A 16861-nucleotide genomic window follows, 5' to 3' on the forward strand; every position below is an offset into this window, starting at 1 on the left:
TTGTCCATAACTGCATCTTAGACACTGGTCCTAGATACATGGATCTGATGTCTCGCTCTATGGTATCCCATAGAAAGAGAGATTCAATCAGATTTAAATCTAAGAACCTTGGAGATCACCACATAGTCTCTAATCGTATACCAATGTTGACAACTTGTCATCAGTCATTGCACCCAATGACGAGCTGTCAACAGTGGTACACAATTAGGGCATTGGCTCCAGAGCCCATGGTATGCAGGTGTTATGTCGTTGGTTTCTACTAATTTTCTATCTTTATTACCTCTATAATCGCTATTATCTATTCTATTGTCTAGCCTAAGAAATTTCTATCTAGGGTTATTTCCATTTCAGATACTAGCAAAATTTATATTATGCTGCGCCAGCCAGTATCCTATGACAGAAGAGATTCTTGCTCAGGGAAACAATCCTAGATCTTAAGGCATACACACATGGCAGTCGTGACCCATAATCTATTTTTATATACCTTCTAAATTCTTCCTGCTAAGGTTCTATTTTATAAGTGGTAATTTGATCTCGTAATCAGGCATGACTCAGGCATAAGTAATAAAACATGTTTCAATTTGAAATTTAAGACATGTACAACTAAGATGAATCATATATTCAAAAGATCTCAATCTCATACTAAATAAAGTTCATGCTAAGGAAGTTAATACATTCTAAGTTAGTCAAACACGCTAAGTTAGTTCCAAATTATTAATTAAACTAGATAAGGTAGAAAGCAAACACAATACCACATAAATTTATGATCCCTTTTCACATGCCACTCATTAATTACATATTATACATTCTGGTGTTACTCAATTAAAGAGTGGCATGTGAAAAGGGATCATAAATTTATGTGGTATTGTGTTTGCTTTCTGCAATCTTAATTTCACTTATCAAACTCAGTCATATTCAAACATGAGAATTGCTTCCGAACAATTCTTTTGTTCAGCGGAAACTAGCTAGTCCAAATAAGTATTCTCATTAAAGTTCTCTTATAAATTGTCAAGATCTTATAATTACACACAATTTTCTTTCTTCTAATACTTCCGAAACACATAATAAAGTTCTCTACATTACCGAATCCTTTCTGGAGGTCTAGTTGCTACCACATGTTGGTTCTGGTTACCTTCCGATTAGGCTGTCTCTGCACCTGGTATTGTGGTTACGTCGTCCTTGAACTACTGCCGGACATGAACATGTTTCTGCCGCATCTAAGGGGACCTTCTCCGCTCCTTCCGATGGGACATTCAGCGATGGCACAATTCTGCAAAGGCCAATAATTCATGAATGGCTCCGCGTGGAATCTCTTAGGCATCTCCAGGAAAAGGCCCGCTGTCCGACATCGCAGCACCTACGCTCCTCACTCTCACGAACCACCTGTCAAAACTCACCAAGCAGGAACCAGGAAAAAGAGCTCAATGTGGCACGCATCACCTTATACTTTCCTAAAATTGTGCATCCCCTTTTTGCTGGGGCTTTTCCACACGGCCCTTATTGTTTATGCGCTTAAGTCGATCCCTTACTCTCCCTTGGCTCTTTTCATGGAAAACGTGCTACCATTGCCTTCCGCGTAAGCCATTGCCTCCGGCGCTGCACTTGACTTGTATGGTTCACAAGCAACCTTTGGACTGCTACTTAATATCTGTCTGGTGATTTACAGTATACTAGATAGCTTAATGAGACCAATAATAAGCCAACATTTCTCTTATATAAATTCTCTAATTTGATTTAACAGTTACATTTTTATACAAATTACAGTTAGATACTCTTGGTTCTAAAAACTAAACCCTATTTTTTTTTCAAGTCACTTCAGTCCTTCGAATAAGCAAGAGTCAATGAAAATCTTCTACCACATGAACATGTTCACAAATATCCATGGAACAGTAGGATTTCAACCCACAGTCTGTTGGTTAGAGAGCTCAGCCAAATAGTCTGGTAGATGATTTTCAAAATACCAAACTAGCAGCATTTTAATATGAATCTTCTATGTTGTTGTTTAAAGGAGGACACATGTGATCTAGGAGTAATCGTTTAATAACTAAATAAAGTTAGTTAATTATTATTTCCAGATGTGTGCCAATCAGGCCAGCAAAGGCAATCTTTACAAGTAGTTGATGTTCTATGATTGTAGAAATATGCCTGCTTTCATAGTTTGTCATTTTTAGAACTTCATTTGCATGAAGTAAAGAGCTGAATTTACTATCCCTGATTTTTGATGTGGGTTTAATGCTGCTTTCCTTCATAATGTGATACTTAAAAATAATGAGTAACAGTGGGGATAACATTTGTCTTGCCTTACACCTGATTTGATATCAAACCATCTTCCTGTACATTCCTTAATCCCAGCTGTTAACTTATAACTTTAATACAGTCTACATATCCCTCTGCATAATGCTCCATTTACATCATATAATTCTAACATTTTGTGAATAGCTTTTCTCTTGATACATCATATTCTTTTCATCATTTATTCATGTATTAATAGATAAATTCATGAATGGCTCTGCATGGAATCTCTTAGGCATCTCCAGGAAAAGGCCCATTGTCCAACATCCCAGCACCTATGCTCCTCACTCTCACGAACCACCTGTCAAAACTCACCAAGTAGGAACAAGGAAAAAGAGCTCAATATGGCACACATCACCTTATACTCTCCTCTCCTGCATCCTCTTTTTGCTGGGTCTTTTCCACACGACCCTTATTGTTTATGCACTTAAGTCGATCCCTTACTCTCGCTTTGCTCTTTTCATGGAAAACGTGCTACTGTCACCTTCTGCGTAAGCCATTGCCTCTGGTGCTATACTCGACTTGTACGGTTCACATGTGACCTTTGGACTGTACTTATTACCTGTCTGGTGATTTACAGTATACTAGATAGCTTAATGAGTTTTTTCACTAATAAATCTCCTAGTCCAGATGGTATGCCTCCAATTATGCAAAACTTACTGACCTTGGCCACAGTCCATGGAAAGAAATGAAGACACTCACATGGTTGCTCTTGATATTTCCAAGGCATTTTATGTCAGACATGACTGTGGTCATATCTGACATAATGCCACAGTTGTTCTTAATACCAGCGAATACAATCGTAAAATGAACATTATCCTCCGTGATCGCGCTACCTACATCCCGCTAGAACACGACCCCACAAAAACACAAGTTAAGAAATTAAAAATCTTACTTAAAAAAGTAACCTCCTGGCCCCCTGACGTCACGAAAAAACTTAAACCTTTCTGCTCCCGTCCCCCCCCGAATATACAGTTTACCAAAAATACACAAACCCAATTCCCCAATCAGACCTATAGTAGATGCCACCAATGCACCTTGTTACAGACTGTCTAAACAGCTGGCCAACTCTCTGTCCCCCCTCACCGGAAATTCAGCTTCCTATATAAAAAACTCGACCCACTTTAAAGCCCTCACAGAAAATTTAACCTTGAACAATACAGACATATTAGTAAGCTTTGATATCTACTCTTTGACACTTTATCTCTCTTAGAAAACGTTTTCCCCTCTGACATCTTAGATCTCTTTTCCTTTGCCATCAACTCTGGGTATTTCTCTTGCAATAACAAAATCTACAAGCAGATAGAAGGAACTGCCACGGGTTCCCCCCTCTCACCCCCCCTTGTCAATTTCTATATGGAAGATTTCAAAAAACGAGCCATAGACTCAGCCCCACTCAAACCTTCTATCTGGCTAAGATATGTAGATGATGTGTTCTCCATTTGGCCTCATGGCCCAGACACGTTAGACTCCTTCCTCGGTCATCTCAATAGCCTACATCCAAGAATCCAGTTTACTATGGAAAAGGAAAAGAACAACTGTTTACCCTTCCTAGACACCTTAGTCATGCGCCTGCCTAATGATACACTTGCCTTCACTGTATACATAAAACCCACACACACAGGCAGATACATTCACAAACTCTCCCACCACCACCCCTCACAATAATATGGCATCATTAAAACCCTTACCAAGAGAGCCCACAATCTTTGTTCCAGTGGAACTGCCCTCACTACTGAGCTTAACCACATACACAGAACTTTCCTCTCCAATGGCTACAGCGAACACAGTATCAAAAAAATAATCAATTCCTCCCCCATTCCCCGTCCCTCTTGTCAACAAGATTTTAAAAATGCCATCACCATACCTTACATCCGAGGCACTTCGAAAAAATAGCCAAGATACTAAAAAAGTATAACCTACACACAGCATATAAGCCCTACCGCAAACTTGCTACCCTTATTCGTTCTACGAAAGATCAGCTCCCTCCTCTCTCTCTGCCTGGAGTTTACAAAGTACCCTGTTCCTGTAAGCTTGCGTACTTTGGACAGACAGGCAGATCAGCATCCATCCGCCTGGAGGAACACAAGTCGTACATCGTTAAACACAACTATGGACATTCAGGCTTGGCTGACCATGTTTTGGACACCACCCACAGAGTATCATGGAAGAAAACCACCATGCTCCACCACAGCAAATTCAAGAAAGAGAGACTTTTCTTAGAAGCAGCAGCAGCTCTCAGAAACCAACCAAATCTTAACAAATATGGTTGCATTAAGCTTCCGAAGATTTGGGAAACACTCATCACCAGAGGTCCCACCTTACATTCCAGGCCACCTACTACCGCCCTTAGAGGGCGCTCCACCTAGATAGGACTTTAGTGTCACCCACGTGGTTGGGCTTAGTATTGTAAGTTTTTTGTGTGCATGTTACATTAATTGTTTTTGTAATCCCCGTAGATGTCCTAGTGACTAGGACGAAATATAGGAAGTATTAAATTCTAATTTAATTCTTTTTGAGTGTTGTAAAAAATCCATTAAACCTCCAACATAATGACATAAAGGCCTTCTTACAAAGATTGTAGCTTTGTAAAAAAACTTTGTAGCATTCGAATGATTCAAACTTCAAGATCTTCCCTAACCTCTTAAATACTGATTTCCTCACCATTTTCAAGTGGGATGAGGATAATCTCGTGAATTTCATCGTTATCAACACATAGCCCTGACTTGTTTTGGGAAATAACACAGTCCTGTCTTATTTCACTCCTTTTTACTTTTGATAATGTTCTAATTTCCAGTCAAGATCAGTTTTCTCTTCATGGGTTCACATCAAGCTTTTCCTGGTACAAACACATCAAATCCATAGCTTCCTCAGCTTCCAAAAAACTTGTATTCTTTTTTTATTCAAACAACTGCTTCTTTCCCGATTAATTCATAACATTGTATAAACCTTAAATCTGCCCATTCGTAGAATTTTGTGGTCACGTTTGGGGTGGTGCATCCAAAACCTCTAAATACTTGATCTCCACTGGATACACAGAAAGCAATCTTTTTAACGGATAACCCCCCCCCCATCTCTCTCTCTCACACACACACCCTTCATTTACTTTCTCATATATGCTTTGTTTCTGCATGATGTCTTTTTACAGGTACTTTAAAAAGACATCATGCAAAAACCTGCTTGATGAACTGATCCCCTGAACTGGCTATACCATTCCTTTGCTTTCATCTATAATGTAACATAAGCAACCACTGATCAATATCTATACACAGTTCAACTCCTAACTTATTGAACCAATTTCTCATCTTCTTCCCATCTACCTGGAACAGTTTCTTTGGAACAATCTTCCCACACCATTTTCCCCAGTGAATAGACCCCCCCCCCAGCTTTTCAACATATGTTAGCTTCCTTCTTTCTCTCTAACCATTTACTCACACATACACAGCATTGATGTATTATAGGTTTTGTAATCTGTCTGTTGGGGGAGAGAATTGACAAAAAAAAAAACTGTACTGGAAAGACTTGGCACATACACACAGTATGAAAACTATATCATATTCATTTGAATCATTTTCCAAAATAAGTAAAAGCCAAGTAATCATCGGACATTCATTACTGAGTAATTTTTCAATTTTAACTAAACTCCATAGTGGCTTAAACATGTATACAAAATTGCATGCATCTGCATTCAAATTCTGCTTCTGATTAGTGATGGCAAAATATACATATAGTTTTCTTTAATGTGAATCCCACCTATTGTACATTAATACCATGGGTGAGTCAAGTTCATAGTCTTTTAAAATTTATTGATCACTAATAAAATGTATAATACTTACTGTTGTAATAGCTGTGCATCTCTGAAGTCTCGCAATATCACCACGCAAAACTATAAAAATTAAATGCCAAAATGGTAATCAGTAGTATTAAAGAAGATATCAGCATGATTACTTTCATTAATAAAGAAACTTTTTCAAGTCTAAGCAGCTTTCACTAATGTTTGCATTAAATTACAGTTTTACTGCACTTTCTAGAATTTAAAATATGGTAATTTTCGATCAACTGCTTCATTTAACCACTAAATTTATTTTATATATATATATATATATATATATATATACATATATATTTTCTTGAAATGTTGCAAATTTCATGCTGTCTTTCCTAAATTTATATGCTTTAAAGAAAACATAACAACTGAACGTGCGAAGAGAATCTATCATAAAGCTAAATTAGACCTACTGTCTGAAAGAATCTCGGATACTAAACGAACTCTCACATTTCTTTTCAATAAAAAAAGAACCATAGCTGAGAAACTGGAAGAATCTCTAGATAATGAAAGTTGGCATACCTTTAATACATACTGTGAATCTCAAGCAGCCAGAATACAATATAATAACAAAATAAATAAGTAAATTTGAAACATTAAAAAGATTACAAAATAATAGGAACTTCTCAAAACTACACATCAATATTGACAAAGTTGTTATCAACAAATCTTCTTATATACTTTCAGAAGTAGAAAAAAGCATCCCTAGTAAAGGTCTAAACTTTATTCCTTCCCAAAAATTAATACCAAAGGAGACACTACTTACAAAAATAGAAAAGCTACTTCTTTTCTCCTTCCACAAGATACAAATCTTCTATGTATTGAATCAATCTTTATTATCAATAACGCAAAACCACCTGCAGACAACATTACTTCAACTGAACGCAAAGCTATTATAAGTTTAAAAAACAAGAGATATAATCATCCTCCCTGCGGATAAAGGCAATGCAACAGTCATCCTCAACTATGTAGATTACCAGAATAAATTGGTAATCTACATAGTTGAGGATGACTTGAATTACTACATAATGATACCTACTCAATACTTGAGAGACATCCAAATCGCAAGCTTCAAAATCGTACAAATAACTTATTAAAAACAACAACTGAATTATCCCAAAACGTTCGTTTATCTCTACGCTCTCTCCATCCGTTAATTCCTCGCATATATGGTGTTCCTAAAATCCATAAAGAGAATACCCCATTACGCCCAATTGTAGAAGGTATCAATTCTCCTACGTACAAACTTGCAAAATATCTTGCCAAATACCTAAAACGTTTTTCAGGCAAATCACCATTCTTTATCAAGAACACTACAGAATTTGTTACATACATCAAGGATATTACAGTTAGTGAAGATGACATCATGGCTAGCTTGGACATAACTTCTTTGTTCACTAATGTCCCAACAGATGAAGTCCTAACATTACTCAAGGACAAGTTATCCAAAAAAATGTTAGCCTTGCTTACACATTGCATCAGGTTCGGTTACTTCAAATTTCAAGATAATATATACAAACAAAATCATGGACTGGCTATGGGTAATCCTTTATCCCCTGTACTCGCAAATATTTACTTAGAGGATTTTGAAAGCAAGGCTTTCAAAAAATTCTCCTCCTTTATTTTAACACCTCAAGTTTGGAAACGCTATGTGGATGATGTCTTTATTGTTTGGAGCCATGGACATGAATCCCTTATGGTTTTCCTTGAACATCTCAATAGCCGACATCAAAGTATTAAGTTTACTGCTGAGCTTGAAACGGATAATTCCTTGCCTTTTCTTGATGTCAAACTGACTCGCTCTTCTGGTAAAATCAAAATATCGATATATAGAAAGCCCACACGTACCAACATATATCTGCACAGTCAGTCCCATCATTTCCCTCCTCATAAGCTTGGAATAATTTCCACCTTGGGACATAGAGCCCGTTCTCTTCTTGATGACCCAAATGAACTTCTTACAGAAATAAACCATCTGAAAACTTCTTTTGAAGTTAATGGATATTCCAAGAGAATCATTGAAAAATTCCTTCTTAATCCTCCTAGACATCACTCAGAAGAAACAAATAGATTCAAAGGCAATATATCTATTCCTTACATAAGTACTGTTTCACACAAATTAGCAAAAGTTCTAAGAAAATACAATATCAGAACCTTGTTCACTCCACTTCCAAAAATCCGTTTCTTAATAAGTCACCCAAAACCTTGTCATCATCAACTCAAATACCCTGGTGTATATAAAATATTGTGTGATTGTGATATTCCTTATTTTGGGCAGACAGACAAATCTGTCGAATTGCATATGGAAGAACACATGAGGGATATTACTTACAGTGAGCCAGTGCATTATCAAGTCATATCCTTTTCTCAGCTAATCCTAATGATGAAAACTAAAGTCACAAAGTCTACTGGGAAAAATCTACTAACATCTTCCGTTGCAGTGACAAACTAGAGAGAAAAATTGTGGAATCTAGAGAAATCATCTTCAATCCTGTTCATCTATATAACAACTTGAGCTACAACCTCCCAGATAGTCATTCAGCTGTAATCATGTACTGGCGTTCACATGATGCTGCAAGCACGCACTCTCCCAACAAACGAAAGAACAGCTTCAAATACAATTACAACGTTTTCATGCTAATTATGTATAGAGACTGTCTATGTTGTTCATAGTCTTTTAACCTTCAATGTTTAATGTTTTTCTTTCTTTTATAATGTCACCTGAAGAAGGCTGTTACAGGCCGAAACTAGTAGTGTTTTTATATTAAAACCTTTTTACTTAAAGCTCGGTTCTACTCATTCTATTCTTCATAAAAATATATGTAAACCAAGTTAATGATCATTCTGTCATATATATATATATAATAAATAAATAAAATAAATAAAAAATAAATAAACAAACTGGACTATGTTATCTGTTTCTTTAAGTTAATAAACATGCTTTATTAATGTGATCATACTGGTTCTTAATCAGAAACTAACTATAAAACATCGTGTTCGTTTATCATAATATCTAGTATATCCTAGAATGGTATACAGAGAAATTGATAATTATAAATGTGTTGGTTCTAATTAACTATTTAATTATACTACTTCCATACAGGAAACCACAGCTGGTAAAGGAGTGCTTAAGGCTAACAGCCAAATAACTGGAATGAGACTTGCACATAGCCTGTAAGGAATGCAAAGAACAAGCCAGAACTTCTGACCCAATATTCAATCCTTTAATTCCCGTGGCAATACTAGGTATCTATTTAAATAATGAACACAATACAATTTGACAAGCTGATCAAATTGTGTTACGTATTTTCTTAAAGCACATATAAAAATATCATCATCATCAAATTCCTGCCATGTACCCTCAAGGGGTGTAGAGGATATGATAGTACTACATGAAAAAAATTACATCATTACTAACTTACTATCTACAATTTTCCTCCAAATCAGTCTGTTACTTGTCAAGGCTTCAACATCATCAGATCTTATATTTCTATCATCTAAGGCACTTTGTACCGTATCAATCCACCTATATCTTGGTCTTCCTCTGGGTCGTTTTCCTGCCAACCTGGCAGAGAACACTTGTTTTGCTAATCTTTCTTCGCCCATTCTGTTTAAGTGACCATACCACCTGAGATTAGCTCTGCTAACACATTCCTGAATGCTGACAATGTCAAGTTCTTTCGTAATATCCTTGTTTTTAATATGATATTGCCATTGATGCCATCATCTGTTCACGCCTATAATCTTTCTCAGGACTCTCATATCTGCGGTCTCTAGTCTTTGGTCAAGTGTTTCACTTCTGACCCAGCTCTCAGATCTATAAGTTAAAACTGGTTTGAACACTGTCTTGTATACAGCTAATTAAGTGTTCCGACAAATTTCTTTCTTATTCCATATGAATTTATTCAATTGACTTCCCACCATACCAGCTTTGCTGATTCTGTTGTCTATTTCTATATTTAGTTTACCATCTTCAGTAAAAATTGTGCCTAAGTAGCTGAAATGTTTTACTTGTTCCACAGGTTCTCCATTCACAACACAGTTGACATTTTCAATGATTCTGCCTATTTTCATTGTCTTTGTCTTTTTATTGCTGACCTTCATACCATATCTATTACAACAGCTATTCAATTTAGTCAGAGAATCCTGCAGACTTGTAGCGGATTTATTTAGAAGTATAACATCATCCGCATAAAGCAAAGAGCTGACATTAACATCTCCAATTTTGATATCAGGTTTAATACCACATTCCTTCATAATGTGATCCATATAGATAATGAATAACAGAGGGGATAATGTACATCCTTGTCTCACACCAGATTTAACATTAAACCATCTTCCTGTACTTCCTTCAATTCTAACTGCTGACTCACAACTCAAATAAAGACTAAGTATTGCTTGATATAATGCCCCATTGACACCATATAACTGCAGCGTATTGAATAGCTTCTCTCTTGGCACCTTGTCATATGCCTTTTCCAAATCGATAAAACTTAAATACAGATCTTTGTTATATTCCCATGCTTTCTCGACTATTTGTCGTAAAGTGAAGATCTGATCCTGACAGCCTCTATTTGGCCTGAATCCAGCTTGTTCTTCACCAAGCTTTTCTTCCACAATTCTTCTCACCCGTTTCTCAAGTATACTTGCATAGATCTTGCCAGGAACACTCAGTAGGGAAATACCTCTGTAATTCTCACATTCAGTTTTATTTCCCTTTTTATATATGGGTACTATGAGAGCTCTACTCCAATCATCGGGAATTCGTCCCTCTGTCCAGGCTTTCTGAACTATGCAGTGCAGCCACTGTAAGACTCTTATACCACCATACTTCAGCATTTCTGGTCGAATATCATCTACTCCTGCTGCCTTTCCGCATTTCAAGCCTTTGATGGCTTTTTCTACTTCAAGTATGGATATGTATTCCTGACTGCATGCCTGGTCAGTGTTTTTTATCACTGTGCTGTCATCACTGCTTGTTTCATTTAGCAGTTTTTCAAAGTAATTACTCCATACTTCAAGGATATCTTTTTCTCCTGTTTTCATTTCGCCTTTATCATCTCTAATTCCTTTTACAGCACCCTTTCCTCCATTCCTAAGCTTCTTCAACAACCTCCAGAATATTTTGCCACCTTCTTGATATTTATTTTCTATATTCTTGCCAAAGTCCTCCCATGACTTTTGTTTAGCTAGTTTTACACACTGTTTAGCTTTCTTACATTTGTCTCTGTATTCTGTAAGAGTAAAAGCTGACTTATTTGCCAGGAACTTTTGATATGCTTTCTTCTTTTCCTTCACTGCCTCTTTAACTTCCTGTGTCCACCAGGGAGTTCTGATTTTTTTATCCTTGCACACAACCTCACCACATGCCTCTCTGGCAGAATCAATCAATGTTTCCTTCAGAGTTTGCCACTGAATCTCCAAGGTTTGATTCCTGTTCTCAAACTCTTTCATTTTCTTTTCAATAATATTTCTGTATTTTAGTCTACAGTTCACATCTGAGAGCTGCTCAACTTTTATTCGCTTTAAAACTTTCTTACATGTTATTCTTTTCAATATGAAATTCAATTTTATCCTGCTCAAGACTAAATAGTGATCACTTCCAATTTCAAATCCTCTGTACACTCTGGTGTCCTGCACCAGGGAGAAAACATCACTATCAACAATAACATAGTCAATGAGACTTTTCTTATTCCTAGCCTCTTCTCTCCATGTGAATTTGTGCACATTTTTATGTTGGAATATGGTGTTAGTAATAACCAGTCCATGTCCTGAGCAGAAATCCAACAGATATTTGCCATTATTATTAGCTTTGCTCTTTTCTCCAAATTTTCCCAAAATATTTTTGTATGTCTCACAATCATTTCCTACTCTACTATTTAGATCCCCAACAAGGACCAACTTTTCCTTTTTCATTGTGTCAGTTGCTTTTTCTAAAGCCTCAAAAAATTCCTCCACTTCTACCTTAGTAGAACCTTCTGTGGGACCATAGGCACAAATAAGTCTCATTGTCCAGTTCCCTATTCTCATATTTGCCCACATTACTCTACTTGAGACTGACTGCCATTCAAGAAGATTAGCCTCGTATTTTGTGTTGAATACTATGGCTACTCCTTCTTTTCCTTGATTGTCATTGCCTGAATATAACATTTTGTATTTATTGCTCAGAAAGATCTCACCAGTTTTGGTCTTTTTTGTTTCAGTCACCCCTATTATGTCGATCTGGTACTTATCTAATTCCTCAGCTAGCTCCATTTCTTTGCCATTCAGGCTTCTTACATTGATAGTACCGATCTTTAACTCTGGTGATGTTGAGTTGGGGTTTGTTTTCAGATTTGTTCCAGTAGCTGACTTTTCGCTGTTCGCCCTGGTTCCCTGGCGAAAACAACGGGGGCCTTGTTTAACCGGGCGACGCCCCAGCCGGCATGAAATTTTGTCATGTTGTACCATCATTTTTTATTTTGGTTTAACCAATAAGAATACAATTTGGTCGGCTAAATCCCAAATTGCCAGCCCATCCTCGTTCGTTCAGTATCAAAGTAGATACCCAACAGGGTGCACCACGAGAAGGTGAGGATTGGACATTAGGTCAGAAGCCCTGGTCGGTTCTCCGCATTCCTTTAACGGCTATGTGGAGGTCTCCTCTCAGTTATACAGCTTTGACCCTTAAGCACCCCCCTTGTCATATGCCTTTCCCAAATCGACAAAACTTAAATACAGATCTCTGTTATATTACCATGCTTTCTCGACTATTTGTCGTAAAGTGAAAATCTGATCCAGACAGCCTCTATCTGGTCTGAATCCAGCTTGTTCTTCACCAAGCTTTTCTTCCACAATTCTTCTCAACCGTTTCTCAAGTATACTTGCATAGATCTTTCCAGGAACACCCAGTAGGGAAATACCTCTATAATTCTCACATTCCTTTTTATTTCCCTTTTTATATATGGGTACTATGAGAGCTCTACTCCAATCATCGGGAATTTGTCCCTCTGTCCAGGCTTTCTGAACTATGCAGTGCAGCCACTGTAAGTCTCTTATACCACCATACTTCAGCATTTCTGGTCGAATATCATCTACTCCTGCTGCCTTTCCACATTTCAAGCCTTTGATGGCTTTTTCTACTTCAAGTATGGATATGTATTCCTGACTGCATGCCTGGTCAGTGTTTTTTACCACTGCGCTGTCATCACTGCTTGTTTCATTTAGCAAATTTTCAAAGTAATTACTCCATACTTCAAGGATATCTTTTTCTCCGGTTTTCATGTCACCTTTATCATCTCTAACTCCTTTTACAGCACTCTTTCCTCATTCCTAAGCTTCTTCAACAATCTCCAGAATATTTTGCCACCTTCTTGATATTTATTTTCTATATTCTTGCCAAAGTCCTCCCATGACTTTTGTTTAGCTAGTTTTACACAGTGTTTAGCATTTTTGCATTTGTCTCTGTATTCTCTAAGAGAACAAGCTGACTTATTTGACAGGAACTTTTGATATGCTTTCTTCTTTTCCTTCACTGCCTCTTTAACTTCCTGTGTCCACCAGGGGTTCTGATTTTTCTATCCTTGCAGACAACCTCACCACATGCCTCTCTAGCAGAATCAATGTTTTCTTCAGAGTTTGCCACTGAATCTCCAAGGTTTGATTCCTGTTCTCAAACTCTTTCATTTTTTCTTCAATAATCTTTGTGTATTTTAGTCTACAATTCACATCTGAGAGCTGCTCAACTTTTATTCGCTTTAAAACTTTCTTACATGTTATTCTTTTCAATATGAAATTCAATTTTATCCTGCTCAAGACTAAATAGTGATCACTTCCAATTTCAAATCCTCTGTACACTCTAGCGTCCTGCACCAGGGAGAAAACATCACTATCAACAATAACATAGTCAATAAGACTTTTCTTATTCCTTGCCTCTTCTCTCCATGTGAATTTGTGCACATTTTTATGTTGGAACATGGTGTTAGTAATAACCAGTTCATGTCCTGAGCAGAAATCAAACAGATATTTGCCATTATTATTAGCTTTGCTCTTTTCTCCAAATTTTCCCAAAATATTTTTGTATGTCTAACAATCATTTCCTACTCTGCTATTTAGATCCCCAACAAGGACCAACTTTTCCTTTTTCATTGTGTCAGTTGCTTTTTCTAAAGCCTCAAAAAATTCCTCCACTTCTACCTTAGTACACCCTTCTGTGGGACCATAGGCACAAATAAGTCTCATTGTCCAGTTCCCCATTCTCATATTTGCCCACATTACTCTACTTGAGACTGACTGCCATTCAAGAAGATTAGCCTCGTATTTTGTGTTGAATAGTAGCCATAGTATTCAACACAAAATACGAGGCTAATCTTCTTGAATGGCAGTCAGTCTCAAGTAGAGTAATGTGGGCAAATATGAGAATGGGGAACTGGACAATGAGACTTATTTGTGCCTATGGTCCCACAGAAGGTTCTACTAAGGTAGAAGTGGAGGAATTTGAGGCTTTAGAAAAAGCAACTGACACAATGAAAAATGAAAAGTTGGTCCTTGTTGGGGATCTAAATAGCAGAGTAGGAAATGATTGTGAGACATACAAAAATATTTTGGGAAAATTTGGAGAAAAGTGCAAAGCTAATAATAATGGCAAATATCTGTTGGATTTCTGCTCAGGACATGGACTATTTATTACTAACACCATGTTCCAACATAAAAATGTGCACAAATTCACATGGAGAGAAGAGGCAAGGAATAAGAAAAGTCTCATTGACTATGTTATTGTTGATAGTGATGTTTTCTCCCTGGTGCAGGACACCAGAGCGTACAGAGGATTTGAAATTGGAAGTGTTCACTATTTAGTCTTGAGCAGGATAAAATTGAATTTCATATTGAAAAGAATAACGTGTAAGAAAGTTTTAAAGCGAATAAAAGTTGAGCAGCTCTCAGATGTGAGCTGTAGACTAAAATACACAAAGATTATTGAAGAAAAAATGAAAGAGTTTGAGAACAGGAATCAAACCTTGGAGATTCAGTGGCAAACTCTGAAGAAAACATTGATTGATTCAGCCAGAGAAGCATGTGGTGAAGTTGTCTGTAAGGATAAAAAAATCAGAACTCCCTGGTGGACACAGGAAGTTAAAGAGGCAGTGAAGGAAAAGAAGAAAGCATACCAAAAGTTCCTGTCAAATAAGTCAGCTTGTGCTCTTATAGAATATAGAGACAAATGCAAGAATGCTAAACACTGTGTAAAACTAGCTAAACAAAAGTCATGGGAGGACTTTGGCAAGAATATAGAAAATAAATATCAAGAAGGTGGCAAAATATTCTGGAGGTTGTTGAAGAAGCTTAAGAATGGAGGAAAGAGTGCTATAAAAGGAATTAGAGATGATAAAGATGACATGAATACGAAAGAAAAAGATATCCTTGAAGTATGGAGTAATTACTTTGAAAAACTGCTAAATGAAACAAGCAGTGATGTGAGCACAGTGGTAAAAGACATTGACCAGGCATGCAGTCAGGAATACATATCCATACTTGAAGTAGAAAAAGCCATCAAAGGCTTGAAATGTGGAAAGGCAGCAGGAGTAGATGATATTCGACCAGAAATGCTGAAGTATGGTGGTATAAGAGACTTACAGTGGCTGCACTGCATAGTTCAGAAAGCCTGGACAGAGGGACAAATTCCCGATGATTGGAGTAGAGCTCTCATAGTACCCATATATAAAAAGGGAAATAAAACTGAATGTGAGAATTACAGAGGTATTTCCCTACTGAGTGTTCCTGGCAAGATCTATGCAAGTATACTTGAGAAACGGTTGAGAAGAATTGTGGAAGAAAAGCTTGGTGAAGAACAAGCTGGATTCAGGCCAAATAGAGGCTGTCAGGATCAGATCTTCACCTTACGACAAATAGTCGAGAAAGCATGGGAATAAAACAAAGATCTGTATTTCAGTTTTGTCGATCTGGAAAAGGCATATGACAAGGTGCCAAGAGAGAAGCTATTCAATACGCTGCAGTTATATGGTGTCAATGGGGCATTATATCAAGCAATACTTAGTCTTTATTTGAGTTGTAAGTCAGCAGTTAGAATTGAAGGAAGTACAGGAAGATGGTTTAATGTTAAATCTGGTGTGAGACAAGGATGTACATTATCCCCTCTGTTATTCATTATCTATATGGATCACATTATGAAGGAAAGTGGTATTAAACATGATATCAAAATTGGAGATGTTAATGTCAGCTCTTTGCTTTATGTAGATGATGTTATACTTCTAAATAAATCCGCTACAAGTCTGCAGGATTCTCTGACTAAATTGAATAGCTGTTGTAATAGATATGGTATGAAGGTCAGCAATAAAAAGACAAAGACAATGAAAATAGGCAGAATCATTGAAAATGTCAACTGTGTTGTGAATGGAGAACCTGTGGAACAAGTAAAACATTTCAGCTATTTAGGCACGATTTTTAGTGAAGATGGTAAATTAAATATAGAAATAGACAACAGAATCAGCAAAGCTGGTATGGTGGGAAGTCAATTGAATAAATTCATATGTAATAAGAGAGAAATTAGTCGGAACACTAAATTAGCTGTATACAAGACAGTGTTCAAACCAGTTTTAACTTATGGATCCGAGAGCTGGGTCAGAAGTAAAACACTTGACCAAAGACTAGAGACCACAGATATGAGAGTCCTGAGAAAGATTATAGGCGTGAACAGATGGCATCAATGGCAGTATCATATTAAAAACGAGGATATTAGTAAAGAAC

General features: G+C 36.9%; 1 protein-coding gene across 1 annotated transcript in view; it reads right to left on the bottom strand.

Moving 5' to 3' along the window:
* Ctu1 (Cytosolic thiouridylase subunit 1) overlaps positions 1-16861 on the bottom strand; it is a 175315-nt gene that overhangs the window by 99856 nt on the left and 58598 nt on the right. Inside the window, exon 8 of the mRNA XM_090412633.1 lies at positions 6129-6178. Coding sequence (XP_090268759.1) covers positions 6129-6178 — 50 coding nt within the window. The remainder of the gene's footprint in view (positions 1-6128; positions 6179-16861) is intronic.

Source organism: Typopeltis vanoorti, chromosome 23 (assembly GCF_054136105.1).
Source record: "Typopeltis vanoorti isolate ZY-2024b chromosome 23, IOZ_Tvanoo_1.0, whole genome shotgun sequence".
In the NCBI taxonomy this organism is placed as follows: domain Eukaryota; kingdom Metazoa; phylum Arthropoda; class Arachnida; order Uropygi; family Thelyphonidae; genus Typopeltis; species Typopeltis vanoorti.